The sequence below is a fragment of the Heterodontus francisci genome, chromosome 14 (assembly GCF_036365525.1).
Source record: "Heterodontus francisci isolate sHetFra1 chromosome 14, sHetFra1.hap1, whole genome shotgun sequence".
In the NCBI taxonomy this organism is placed as follows: Eukaryota; Metazoa; Chordata; class Chondrichthyes; order Heterodontiformes; family Heterodontidae; genus Heterodontus; species Heterodontus francisci.
Window position 1 is genome coordinate 67,739,757 of NC_090384.1, and position 14,889 is coordinate 67,754,645.

Sequence of the window (14,889 nt, forward strand, 5' to 3'; positions counted from 1 at the left end):
ACTGAAAACAGTATACGTTTTAACTATTCATAAAAGAGGAAGTACAGCATACTTGTGTGTTTTGATCTTAAAATAGATGTCTTTAACTGCTTTTTAAAATTTATTACTATATTATCGCAGATATTGTATACATCTTTATACTGTGCATAAAACTTATTGTTTAACTCTCTTTTCCCTTTTAAGATTTCGACCCATAAAAGGGAGACAGGAAGACCTGAAAGAAGTTATAGAGGATTTCAAAAAGAAGGAGAATTTAGAAAAAGCCTTCAAAGCACTAACAACGGGAGAATGGGCACGGCACTATTTCCTCAACAAAAACAAAAGTCAGGAAAAGTTATTTAAGGAGCATGTATGTGGTGTTTTCTTTCTTAAAGTTTTTTTTTCCCTGAAGAATTTTTCAGGAGCCTGGTATATGCTTAAGGGTATAAATGATGCAACCAAAGTGCTGCAGCTCTCAAAAACATTATTTTGATACAATTTGTTAGGCAAGTCCAATTGAAGCATAAAAGCCTTCCAAATCTTTCAGGTTTTTCTGCATAGCACCTTGAGTATAAACCTCCTGCTAAATTTCACAAGGACAGTTTTGGAAATCTCATGACTTCCGTGTAAAATATTTTTGTGCTTTCTTTGTTTTGTTATTGAATAATAAAATGTTTTATGATTGTATAGCCTGCTGTTCTGCATTTTCCATATGACCCAACTTTAGCTCCTTTGAGTAAGAGGAAACTTCCATATTTTAGAGTAAAATTTCTTCCATTGAAGAGGAAAAAATCTTCTCAGCAAGCTGAGCTGACTGAAAGCTTTGTTTTGGAGCAACCATATTGGCTGCCAAGAAGGTTTGTAGCGGTGTATGTGAAGTCGAGAGCAGCACAAACTCTTTTATGTAGGTACTTTTTGTGGAGTGGGTTGCATATGTGTGCGTCATTCTTAGTAACAACATCCTCATTTTGGAGAGAACTTAATTTTGTTGCACATTCAACATAGGAACATAGGCAATAGGAGCAGGAGTAGGCCGGTCAGCTCCTCGAGCCTGCTCTGCCATTCAGCTAGATCATGGCTGATCTTCTACCTCAATGTCATTTTCCTGCACTCTTCCCCCTATCCCTTGATATCTTTAATATCTAGAAATCTGTCGATCTCTGTCTTGAATATACTCAATGACTGAGCCTCCACCACTCTCTGAGGTAGAGCATTACAGAGATTCACCACCCTCTGAGTGAAGAAATTTCTCCTTATCTCAATCCTAAATGGCCTAACTCGCATTCTGAGACTCTGTTTCTGAGTTCTAGACCCTCCCAGCCAGGAAAAACATCCTTCCTGCATCTACTCTGTTAGCCCTGTGAGAATTTTGTATGCTTCAATGAGATCATACCTCATTCTTCTAAACTCTAACGAATGTAGGCCCAGTGTCCTCAATCTCTCCTCATAGGACAATCCCACCAACCCAGGGATCAGTCTGGTGAACCTTCATTGCACTTCCTCTATGGCAAGTATATCCTTCCTTAGGTAAGGAGACCAAAACTGTACACAATACTCCAAGGCTCTGTACAATTGCAGCAAAACCCAACATACCATTTGCGTTCCTAATTGCTTTCTGCACCTGCATGTTAGCTTTCAGTGACTTATGCACAGGGACATCCAGGTCCCTTTGGCCATCAGCAATTCCCAATCTCTAACCATTTAAAAAATACTCTGCATTTCTGTTTTTCCTACCAAAGTGGATAATTTTAAATTTTTCCACATTATATTCCATCTGCCATGTTCTTGCCCACTCACTTAGCCCGTCTAAATCCCCTTGAAGCCTCTTCACAACTCTCATTCCCACCTAGTTTTGTGTTATCAGCAAACTTGGAAATATTACATTTGGTCCCCGCATCCAAATCATTGATATAGATTGTGAATAGCTGGGGCCCAAGCACTGATCCTTTTTTTTTTCCTTGCAGTCTCAGCCTGCTAACCTGAGAATGATCCATTTCTTCTTATTATGTTTACTGTCTGTTAACCAATTCTTAATCCATTGCAGTATATTACCCCGAATCCTATGTGCTCTAATTTTGCTTACCAACCTCCTGTGTGGGACCTTATCGAAAGCCTTCTGAAAATCCGAATACACCACATCCACTGGTTACCCCTTATCCATTCTGCTAGTTACATCCTCAAAAAACTCCAACAGGTTTGTCCAACATGATTTCCCTTTCCTAAATACATGTTGACTCTGTCCAATCCTATCATTATTTTCCAAATGTCCAGTTATCACATCCTTTGTAACAGATTCTAGCATTTTCCCAGCTCCACTGATGGTCTTCCATGTACCCATTTAAGAAGTGTGCAGTCTAACCTGCAGCCATTAATACAGTGGGTTTTACTCCGGGCATCTAAACATTGCTGAACATCTGTATAAAGTGTGGTTCACATCAAAAAAAAATACTGTTGGGAGTGGTTACCTGTGATTCACACGTTCAGTGTTGTGCTGTACTTAACACCAAGGTATTATGGATGGCGAGACCAGTTTTTTTAATGCACTTAGAGAATATAATGACATGGCCAATTCCTTGTGGAAAAATATAAATTCTTGGACCAAATCAAAAGTTGGCCAGTGAATTGCAGTGCTGGGTTATAATTCAAAGATCTGTCATTTGAATATTTGAATTGGTAGTCTATAGGAAAATGTGATTTAGCACAACTTTGTTCTTCAAGTTCAATTGTATAAGATTACTGTATAAATCTAAAATGTTATACCTACCAAGTGTTTAATATATTTTGGGCAGGTTTTCATTTATCTGAGAATGTTTGCAGCTGAAAGTGGATTTGAGCTCTTGCCATGTAATCGGTATTCATCGGAGAAAAATGGAGCCAAGATAGTTGCAACCAGGGAATGGTAAGAATTGGACCAATTGTGGGTCATGGGTTTACTTTAGCTGTGTGGTATTTTTATTCTTGATGCTCATAAATGGCATGGTGAAACTATGTTCATGGAAGAATTAAAGACAAAAGCTGCGGTAGGAATTGTAGTCTCTAATGCACAAATATAAATTTTTTTGAAAACTGTTTTGATTCTAGGGAATTAAATCACTGCATTCTGTACAGAACAAAAGCAATATTTTTGCTACTTTTGCACCTGAAAGTTAAGAGTGTGTGTGTGCACATGCACATTCTGCTTTAACATTACAATCAAATTGATTCCATTGTAAAGAGACTGATAATTACATTCAACAGGTCAGGCAATTAACATTTCATGACCTTTCATCAGAACTGAAAGATGTTTCAGATGAACAGCTTTTAAGCAAGTGCAGAGTAGAGAGAAAGGGGTTGGGGTGGAGGTGGGTGCGCAGGCAAAAACGAGAGAGTTCTGTGGAAGGCAGGAGTAATTAAATATAAAAATGATTATGGTGTGAGGAAAATGAGGTAATCAGGAGACAAGTAAGAATCAACAGATGGGTTATAGCAGAATAACAGAGGAGGAAGGAAGCATGGAAAATCTGGCAAAATAGAAGGCTCTCATTGCCCATGAATGTTGCTGAAGAAAGGCCTTGCGTGTGCTGAAGATCTCCAATTTATAAGTTGATTTCTGCCATTAGGATCACAATTAATGAATAGATGTGCATCAATTAAATATAGAAACTTATTACACCTGAAATATTAGAAATTGAGACTTAAAATGAACTGAAATATACAACAACCGCAACTAGCGTTTATAGAGTGCTTTTAAAATAGGACAATGTCCCAGGGCATTTAACAGAAGTGTAACCAACGAATGAGATGTTAGGGGGTGACCAAAAGCTTGGCCAGAAAAGTGGGTTTTAAGCAGCCTCTTAAAGGAGGAGAGGATGCTGTTGGTGGCTTCACACGTTCAGGAACTTTGGAGAGGAAAAGGCAGTTGAAGAAGGGTGGTAGATTGCAAGGACAGTGGGGTCACTTTGTGTTTTTTTCTCCCCCCCTAAGGTGGGGAGATAACTGGTTTTGAAAAGGAGAGGGTCAGTACCAGAGGAGGGGGAGCCATTTGTAATGTCAGCTAGCATGGGGACCAGGAAAGGAAGTGGAGCCTATAGTTTAGTGGGAGTTGGGGGGAGGCGGTGGTGAGTCTCATGGATGATGTGAGCGTGCAGAGGCTATGAGGGGTGATAGAGAAAGATGGGGATTCAGGGCTTTGGAGGGGAGCCTCGGGGAGGTTTGGCTTGGTGGGTAGGGTGAAGGGAGGAAGCAGCACAGGCAGCTGAATAGATGGTCTCAATGAGAGACAAGTCGTTGAGTTCCTCGCAGTTGTCAGGCTTGGGGCAGGAGAGAGGTGTTTAAAGCGTCAGTGGAGAAATAAGGTCAGGAGATCTGTGTATTAACAAACTATTTGTTGGCTAAGCATTTGAAATAACTTCAACTTTAATTGTTCCTAGTAGTTAATCAGCAGGTACTTACAAAATCTTGTTCAGTAATGGCACTAGGTAACATCATAGGACATACGAACCAGGTCCTCGTATCCTGTATAATTTTTATATAGCACTGTGTATCCTTTATTTACTGGCTATTTTATTTTGGGTATAATTGCACAATTTAGTTTCCGTGTGAAGTGGTTCCAGTTTGCTAAATTTGCGAAGTGTAAATCCAAAGCTAATGGCACCTTGATCTAGAGCAAGATGGAGTGAGATTCCTGTTTCCAGGGAATGTTCCTCCTCTTCATTCTGATGCTACTCTTGGACTGCAAGTATGCTATTAAATGCCGTCTTCATTACATATATATGACACTCTCAGTTTCCTGCTCAGATACAGAGGTAAAATCTTAATGATCTTCGCTCTTGCTTGGCTTCAGCTGCAAACTGTAAGGAAAATGAAACTAAACAGGTTAGCGTTTAGCAACAAATGGTAACTCTGCAACCTTTTGCTAAATATTTTCCCCTTTCCCCAAGAAAGAGTTACTCCAGTAGATGATTCTGATGGCATTATGTACTTTGCAGACTAAAGATCTTAATTGTATTCAATATTTGACTTGCATATAGGAAGAAGAATGACAAGATTGAGTTGTTGGTTGGCTGCATTGCAGAGCTGTCAGAGATGGAAGAAAATATGCTTCTTCGACATGGAGAAAATGATTTTAGTGTTATGTTTTCCACAAGGAAGAACTGTGCTCAGCTTTGGCTTGGACCTGCTGCATTTATTAACCATGGTATGGAACCCTTCATAAGAGTGAATTACAATGAATAAATATAGTGGTTGGGATAGTTAAAGCATTGCTATATTTCATATGCAATCTCCTGCTGTTAATTCAGTCATTTTGTTTGCTTGAAAGCAGTTCAAATTATCCAGTACTTCAAATTAAGGATTTTTATGAAACAATCCAGCAAAACCACTGTTAGGGCAGTAAAAACCCCTTAAAGCATCAAAACAACTATTGAAATGTACATAATCGAAACTGTACGAGCTACACAGTACAAACTTCAGTCATTTTGCACAATACACTTAGTGGTTTGCTGTCTGCTGAAGTTAAAATAACTTGCATTTATATAGCACCTTTAACAGTAAAATGTTTCATGACGCCTCACAGGTGAGATATCAAACAAAGTTGGACACTAAACTACATAAAGACGTATTAAGACAGGTGACCGAAAGCTTGATTAGAGGTACGTTTTAAGGAGCAACTTAAGAGGAAAGGTTTAGGCAGGGAATTCCAGAGCTTGAGTCCTGGGCAGCTGAAGACACAGTCACTAGTGTGAATTGAAGAAAATTGGGAATATGCAAGTGGCCAGAATTGGAGGAGTGCAGAGACCTTGGAGGGTTGGTGGGCTGGACGAGATTTGAGATGGGAGGGATGAGGCCTTAGATGGATTTGAAAACAAGGATGAGAATTTTAAAAACTGGGCATTGCCAGACCGTGAGCCAGTGTCGGTCAGCGAGCAGGCGAACAGGACTTGGTGCAAGTCTGGGCGCAGACAGCAGAGCTTTGGCTCACGTCAGATTTACAGAAGGTGCAAGGTGGGAGGCCAGCTAGGAAGAGCATTGGAATAGTCGAATCTAGAAGTATCAAAGGTATGGATGAGGGTTTCAGCAGCCAATTAACTAAGGCAGGGATGGAGACGGGCAATGTTATGAAGGTGTTCCATTCATACATATAGTATTTGGCACAAAAGTCCATCTGCTTGCTGAATCTACTTGCTTGGGCTTTTTCCCACTTTTGTAAGCAGCAGCATCCTCCTGCACAGCGTCACCAATTTCTGAATGTCAAGACTCATTCCTCATGTCTGCCGACAGTCATAGCAGAGAACTAATACATTAAGAGGTTATCTACTTCAGATTTGGCATCTGCACCTGTGTGAGATTCTTGATGCCAGATGCAACAGTCACCTCTACTGGTGGGATGAATTTGTTCTGCTAAATGCAGCCAAGAAGGCATTCTGCTTTTAGATTCTGACACTTTGTGTCCCAAGTTGTGAACTATTGAAGCAACTTTCCTGCCTTACAATACCAAAGTGATGTAACAATTCCTCAAAAAAAAAGTTCCAGTCATCCCTGTCTTTTTGTTGTTTCTGTATGTTATGGGCATTCATACCACCCTGAAGACATTAATGGTTTTTGTAATTCTCAATCGGCAGCAGCTTTTTTCCCCAATAATGCTATTGCAAATCATGACAGTATTTCATATTTAAGTATTCCCCAAATAAGCGTTTTTCATTTATGGAAGATAGCATTCTGCTTAGGTAGAGCTTGTGAAATTGCCAGGCTCCTCCTCATTAAAGATGTGTTTCGGTGTATATGTAATAAAATGTAAGGAATTTTATAACACACCTAGTTGTCGACACTTTCTGTAGGAACTTTGCTTGTCTCCTCATCTGTGGTTCCTGACTTGATCGAGTGGTGGCCGTTCATAATCCAGAAATGGCACCTGTTCTGAGGTTTTCAGTGAATTCATTTACCCTTTTCCAGAAAGATACAGTTGGCTTACTTGAGATGTTTAGCTCTTTCTACCAGGTTGAATTTGAATTTACAGATTTTACTGGTCAGGGCCCATTTTGGATGGGAATTTGAATTAAACATTAATTTAAATCATGAGGTTAGAATTAAGAAATAATTTTAATTTGGGCTTTTTGTGCAATTTAGATTCATTTGAATTATTTTTTTAATGAAAGGAAGAGGATTCTATTTAGTTTGCCTTTCTGCTTTCTCTCATCCAATTTTTTAAAATCCCATTCTGAAAGTTATCTCTTATGCTGTAATATAGTCCCACAGGTAGTGGTTGGCCTATGGTATATGACCCAAATGACCATTTTCCATAAGTCTGCACAGCAAGTGTTAGCAGACTATTTGGTGATGGGGTTCCATCACAGCTAACTCTAATCCCTTCCAAACACATCTGCTTTAAACAAGATTCACTGGATAATTATCAGAAATGGGAACTGTGGCTGCTAACTTTTCCCACTTGTAGCCATCTACCTTCACCTCTACAGAGGTATGAAGGGATTGTTGGCTACAGTGGACTGGGAAAATAGGTTAAAAGGTAAGATGGCAGATAAGTAGTGGTAGATGTTTGAGGAGATCTTTTTACAATTCTCAATAAAGATATATACCATTGAGAAGAATGCACCACCCGTGGCTAATGAAGGATGGTACCAAATTGAAAGAAAAAGTGTACAATGCTGCCAAGATTAGTGGTAGGCCGGAAGATTGGGGAAATTTTAGAAACCAGCAAATGATGACTAACATAAAGAGGGAAAAATTAGAATGAGAGTAAACAAGCAAGAAATATAAAAACAGACAGTAACAGCTTCTACAAGTGTATGAAAAAGAGAGTAGCCAAAGTAAACATTGGTCCCTTAGAGGATGAGACAGGGGAATTAATAATGGAAAACAAGGAAATGGCAGAGACTTTGAACAAATATTTTGTATCTGTCTTCATGGTTAAAAACACTAAAAGCATCCCAAGAATAGTAGAAAATTAAGGGGCAAAAGGAAGGGAGGAACTTAAAACAATTACTATCACTGGAGAAAAAATGCTAGGAAAACTAATGGAACTAAAGGTTGACAAGTCCCCCGGACCTGATGGCCTGCATCCGTGGGTCTGAAAGGAAGTGGCTGCAGAGATGGTGAATGCATTGGTTGTAATATTGTAAAATTCCCTAGATTCTGGAAAGGTTCCAGCAGATTGGAAAACCGCAAATGTAACACCTCTATTCAAGAAAGGAGGGAGACAGAAAGCGGGGAACTATAGGCTAGTTAGCCTAACATCTGTCATTGGGAAATAATCCATTATTAAGGATGTAGTTGGACATTTAGAAAATCATAAAACAATCCAGCAGAGTTTTATGAAAGGAAAATTCTGTTTAATAAATTTATTAGAATTCTTTGAGGATGTAACAAGCAGGGTGAATAAAGGGGAACCAGTAGATGTCATGTATTTGGATTTCCAAAAGGCATTCGATAAGGTGCCAGATAAAAGGTTACTACACAAGATAAGAACTTATGGTGTAGGGGGTAATATATTGGCATGGATAGAGGGTTGGCTAACTAACAGGAAACAGATTTGGGAGAAAGCAAGTTGTGAGGAGGAGGACAAAGTTTTCAAAAGAATGTACAGATAGGTTAAGTGAGTGGGCAAAAATTTGGCAGATGGAGTATAATGTGGGAAAATGTGAGGTTATCCACTTTGGTGGGAAGAATAGAAAAGCAGAATATTATTTAAATAGAGAGTCTGCAGAATGCTGGTGCAGAGGGATCTGGATATCTGTACATGGATTGCAAAAAGTTAGCATGCAGGTACAGTAGGTAATTCGAAAGGCAAATGGAAGGTTGGCCTTTATTGCAACAGGAATGGAGTATAAAAGTAAGGAAGTCTTACTACAGCTGTACAGGGTGTTGGTGAGACCACACCTGGAGTACTGCATACAATTTTGGTCTCTGCTGACAATGCTGCATTAACATCCCACACAGAAGAGTGTCTGCAGAGACTCATTGACAGGATTGCAGCTGCCTGCAACGCATTTGGCCGAACCATCAGCCTCAAGAAAACAAACTTCATGGGACAGGACATCAGAAATACTCCATCCACCAATATCGGCGACCACGCTCTGAAAGTGGTTCAACTATCACCAGTAACTTGTTTCTCAATGCAGAAATTAACAAGCGCATGGGAAAGGCGTCTGATGCTATGTCCAGACTGGCCAAGAGGGTGTGAGAAAGTGGCGCACTGACGCGGAACACAGAAGTCCGATAGTATCAAGCCTGTGTCCTCAGTACCTTGCTCTATGTCAGCGAGGCCTGGACAACGTACGTCAGCCAAGAGTGACGTCTCAACTCATTCCATCTTCGCTGCCTCTGGAGAATCCTTGGCATTAGGTGGCAGGGCCTTATCTCCAATGCAGAAGTCCTCGAGGCAGCCAGCATCCCCGGCATATACACCCTACTGAGCCAGCGGCGCTTGAGATGGCTTGGCCATGTGAGCCGCATGGAAGATGGCAGGATCCCCAAGGACGCATTGTACAGCGAACTTGTCACTGGTATCAGACCCACCGGCCATCCATGTCTCCGCTTTAAAGACGTCTGCAAACGCGACATGAAGTCCTGTGACATTGACCACAAGTCATGGGAGTCAGTTGCCAGTGATCGCCAGAGCTAGCAGACATCCATAAAGGCGGAGCTAAAGAGTGGCGAGTCGAAGTGACTCAGCAGTTGGCAGGAAAAAAGACAGAAGTGCAAGGAAAGAGCCAACTGTGTAACAGCCCCGACAACCAATTTTATCTGCAGCACCTGTGGAAGAGTCTGTCACTCTAGAATTGGCCTTTATAGCCACTCCAGGCGCTGCTCCACAAACCACTGACCACCTCTAGGCGCTTACCCATTGTCTCTCGAGAGAAGGAGGGGATAAAAATGAGGGATATACTTGCATTGGAGGCAGTTCAGAGAAGATTCACTCGGTTGCTTGCTGGGATGAAGGGTTGTCTTATGAGGAAAGGTTGAGCAGTTTGGACCTATAATTGGAATTTAGAAGACTGAGAGGTGATCTTAATGAAACATAAGATTCTGAGGGGCCTTGACAGGGTAGATGCTGAGAGGATGTTTCCCCTTGTGGGGGAATCTCGAACTAGGGGACACAGTTTCAAATTAAGTTGTCTCCCATTTAAGACAGAGATGAGGAGGAACTTCTTCTCTCAGTGGTTCATTAATCTTTGGAATTATCCACCCCAGTAAGCAGTGGAGACTGGGGCATTGAATACTTTCAAGGTTGAGTTTGACAGATTTTTGACCTACAAGGGAGTCAAGGGTCAGTGGAGAGGGGATGCAGGCAGTAAAGTGGAGTTAAGGCCACAATCCAATCAGCCATGATTTTATTGAATGGTAGAACAGGCTTGAGGGGCCAAATGCCCTGCTCCTCCTCTGTTATTTTCTTAAAGAAAAAACTTGCATGCATATTGTGCCTTTCACATCCTCTGGATATTCCAAAGCACAGCACAGTTAGTTAATCATTTAAGTTTAGTCATTATTGTTAGGCAGGCAGTAGTGCCATGAGATCTTTACATCCACCTGAGCAGACATTGGGGGCCTCAGTTTAACGTCTCAAATGAAAGATAACACCTCTGCCAATACTCTCTAAGTACTTTACTGGAGTGTCAGTTTAGATTATATGCTTAAATCCACAGCCTTTTGTCTCTGGTGAGAATGCTGTCAACTACTACCAGGACTGAGGCCAGCTACCTAATGTTACAACCTCAGTGAATCTGTTAGTGTTAAAACACGAGAAATGAACTCCCCAGACCAATTTAAAGGAATACACGACAAGATTTCACATTTCAAGACTTTTGTTATCACCACTAAACTAAAAGAAATCCCCATTAACTAACCCCAAATTACAGAGGTATTTTCTTCACGTATTAAAACACTTGGCAACCTCACACCACACTTGTACGTTACACAATCCTACTTGATGGTGAAATATTTGCAGGTGAAAGACCCAAACTCAACCCAGTTGCAATGGATTGGATCTCCCAGACCTTTCTCAGAGTCAATGTCCTCTTCTCTCACCTCTCCGAGCACTTTCAACCTGGACAAGTTCTCCTCCAAGCCACACACCATCCTGACTTTGAACTATTATCACTTCATTCACTGTTGCTGGGTCAAAATCCTGGAACTCCCTTCCTAACAACACTGTTGGTGTACCTACATCCCAAAGACTGCAGCAGTTCAAGAAGGCAGCTCACCGCCATCTTCTCAAGGGCAGTAAATGCTGACCCAGCCAGCGATGGCCACATCCCACAAACGAATAAAAAAAAAACTTGTGTGAATAAGGTGATCTCTGGGTGGCACAGTGGCGCAATGGTTAGCACCGCAGCCTCACAGCTCCAGGGACCCGGGTTCGATTCCGGGTACTGCCTGTGTGGAGTTTGCAAGTTCTCCCTGTGTCTGCGTGGGTTTTCTCCGGGTGCTCCGGTTTCCTCCCACAAGCCAAAAGACTTGCAGGTTGATGGGTAAATTGGCCATTATAAATTGTCACTAGCATAGGTAGGTGGTAGGGAAATATAGGGACAGGTGGGGATGTTTGGTAGGAATATGGGATTAGTGTAGGATTAGTATAAATGGGTGGTTGATGTTCGGCACAGACTCGGTGGGCCGAAGGGCCTGTTTCAGTGCTGTATCTCTAATCTAATCTGGTGATCCTTTCGGTCTTTTACTTCTCTGCAAACTTCAACTTTCAAAACAGGTTCAAATCTTCGCAGGCTTTCGTTGTATCAGTCTTCTGAAAGCAGGTGGTCACCCTCTCTCTCCTCTCTGATGATCTTCCGGTCTTCCTTACAGCCTGATTGCCTTCTGAAAATCTGTTGAATTTATCCAGAATCAAAGTCTTTTCCAATATGCAAAGTCCACTCTGACTGCAGCAGAGCCACCCAGGCTTTCCATTGTTTCCAGGTGTTAACAGCTGCCATTCATGCGTATTTACATTTTCGGAACCATTGACTCCTTGTTTGCAGTCTGGAAGGATGAAACCCATTGTTCTTCAGGCGTTGTTCCCCTGCGGTCTCTGCTTTTCAAAAAGGTCTTTGATCTGGGTTCTTTTTGTCCAGCGTTCATAACACCTAAACAGATCATTTATTTTGTTGGGGGGTGGTGGTGGAAGAAATATCAGCTGCTTTAGCCTCTCCATGGAGTATAAGAACAATTTTGTCATTTGGGTTCTAATCATGCACTGGGACACACTCCAAACCCATGCATGATGACTCTGGTTGATGAATTTTGGCAGGTGTCACCAGTGAGCCTGAACCTGTCGTTCTACATGCATTTTCCACTAGTGTTCACTGGATAGCAATCAGCAATGGGGGCCCTGGCTGACATGTGCTTGCTCGTCGCCTATATAGCTCAGTTTCACATCAGGAAGTGCAATTATTCATTGAAAATACTATACTATTCAGAAGTATAATTGAAAAACAGTACAGTTTGAGTCTAAGACATTTTGGGACAGCGCAATGGGAACTTCATTCTGGGCATTTAATGACCACATGAAATACTCACAGGTCAGGCATAGCACTGCCACCTGGAAAGCAACAATATTCTGATCAGCTCAAAAGCTGCCTAAATATGTCTACATATTGTATTCTGAAGAGTTAATTATTTTTAACTGTATTTGTTTTAAATCACATGTATGAGATATTAATAGTCTTATTCTGTTCTTTTTCCCAATTTGGTGTTCTAAGACTGCAGGCCAAACTGTAAGGTAAGCTATGGTTTTGCTGTCCTCAACTTGGTTTCTTCTATGAAACACAATCAAATTTGCATTGAACAAGAATATATATTCTATTTCTTTTAATCCTAGTTTGTATCAACTGGACGGGATACAGCTTGTGTGAAAGCGTTACGAGATATTGAACCGGGTGAAGAAATCTCCTGTTACTATGGGGATGGTTTCTTTGGGGAAAATAATGAATTCTGTGAATGCTATACTTGTGAAAGGTAAGAAATATTGTATTTGGTTATAATAACCTCTTTATAATTGAATGGGAACTCTATCCTATACATAAAATGACAAACTTCAGACCTTCATTCACAAAAATCTCCTGTTGTGTTCTGACCTGCTACTGTGCTGCAATTAAATTCAGCTTTGTAACATTGTACTTTTTTCACCACCAGAAGATGACATTACTTCTGCCCGACATTCTGGGTAGGACACCAGTGGAGCTTACGGTCTTGCTAGACAGCCATTTTTGCTTTATACATAAAATGGGCACTTAATTATTTTTATGACTCAAAATTTGTTACAGATTTAGTTTTTTAAAAAGGGTGGAGTTCCTGTTAAGAATTTACCTAAATTTATATTTTAGATTCACTTCTTTATTCCCAAAATAGCAGGATCATGAACCTTGAGGAATCTGTTTTAAAATAACTGCTTGTTCCACCCCTTCCCAAACTCAGAGAAATTGAGGCCAATTGTAGCACCTGAACTGTTGCTCCAACCAAGATTATTTTACACGAGAGATTGAACCTGGGTCGTAGAACTCGGATTTACAAAACAGAAGGGGCCATTCAGCCCATTGTGTCTGTTGACTTTTCTTTCCAGAGTAGTCAAAAACTAATCCCATTGCTTTGCTCTCTCCCTATAGACTTGTGCTGGCAACTTAATATACAGAAAAATTCCCATGATTATACTACAGGAGAGCTTAAAGTGGCTTGCTTTCTTCCTCCAGGCGTGGGCAAGGTGCGTTCCGATCAAAACCTGGACTTCCTGACCCTGTACCGGTCATAAATAGCAAGTATGGACTCAGAGAAACAGACAAACGTTTGAACAGATTAAAAAAATTGGGAGATAATGGAAAAAACTCTGACAACCAGTCTGTGAGCTCAAACACTGATGCAGAGATTACTCAGGAAAAAGGTAGTGTATCTTGTTTTGCTTCCATCATTTTCTGCAAGTTCTCTCAAACCTTCTTTTCTGAAAGCATTGAGTCTACTGTAGGAGTACATTTCTGCTGACATTAGTTGCCTTACCCTACTCCTGTTCCTATCTTTCTGTGTTCTGAAATCTCTCTGACTGGCCATTCTATGCTTGAGCATAGGCCTTGAGTGTTAGTTTTTGGGACCAGAAGCATCATTGCCAAACTTCTCATCTTCCCATGTGCATTTCCATTTCATAGCAGTCAGGACCATGAACCTTGAGGAATATATAGTTTTAAAGTAACTGCTTATTCCTGCCCTTCCCAAACCCAGAGAAACCAGGGTCAATCATAGCATCTGAATTGTTGCCCCAACCAACATTATTTCACACGAAATCGAACCTGGGTCCTGGAACCCAAGAGATTTACCGAATAGAAAAGGGCCATTCAGCCCATTGTGTCTAATGGCGTTTCTTTCCAGAGTAGTCAAAAACCAATTCTATTGCTCTGCTGTTTCCCCACAAACTTGTGTCTTCCTCTGCTTCAAATATTTACTTACTCCTTCCTTCAAAGATCAACCATTCTTTGTGGCAAAACATTCCATGCTGTTACAACTCTGCATAAATAAATGTTGCTAAAACTCCCTCTTTATTCTCTCTGGCAATTTTAAATTGTTTACCCCTCACCACTAATTCCTCAACAAGAGAAAATTATTCTTTCCCATTTGACCTTATTTGTTCTTGGGATGTGGACAACATTGGCAAGGCATAGAATCATAGAAACCTCAGCACAGAAGGGGGAGATTCGGCCTATCCTGCTTCTGCTGGCTCTTTAAAACAGCAGTTGGACTTAGTCCCATTCCCCTGCATTTTGTCTGTAACCCTGTAAGTTCCTCATCCTTGGGTACCTATCCAACTACCTTTTCACAATCATTTATGGAATCCGGTTCAACCACCTTTTCAGTTACATGTGAACATAACGAATTATGAGCAGGAGTAGGCCACTCGGCCCCTCGAGCCTGCTCCGCCATTCAACAAGATCATGGCTGATCTGA

General features: G+C 41.0%; 1 protein-coding gene across 4 annotated transcripts in view; it reads left to right on the top strand.

The window, feature by feature from the left end:
* kmt5b (lysine methyltransferase 5B) overlaps positions 1-14,889 on the top strand; it is a 66,031-nt gene that overhangs the window by 30,105 nt on the left and 21,037 nt on the right. For all 4 annotated transcript variants that reach the window (XM_068046396.1, XM_068046395.1, XM_068046398.1 and 1 more), the window contains exons 4-9: positions 184-349; positions 2,769-2,878; positions 4,989-5,155; positions 12,663-12,682; positions 12,782-12,918; positions 13,650-13,837. In XM_068046396.1, coding sequence (XP_067902497.1) covers positions 184-349; positions 2,769-2,878; positions 4,989-5,155; positions 12,663-12,682; positions 12,782-12,918; positions 13,650-13,837 — 788 coding nt within the window. The remainder of the gene's footprint in view (positions 1-183; positions 350-2,768; positions 2,879-4,988; positions 5,156-12,662; positions 12,683-12,781; positions 12,919-13,649; positions 13,838-14,889) is intronic.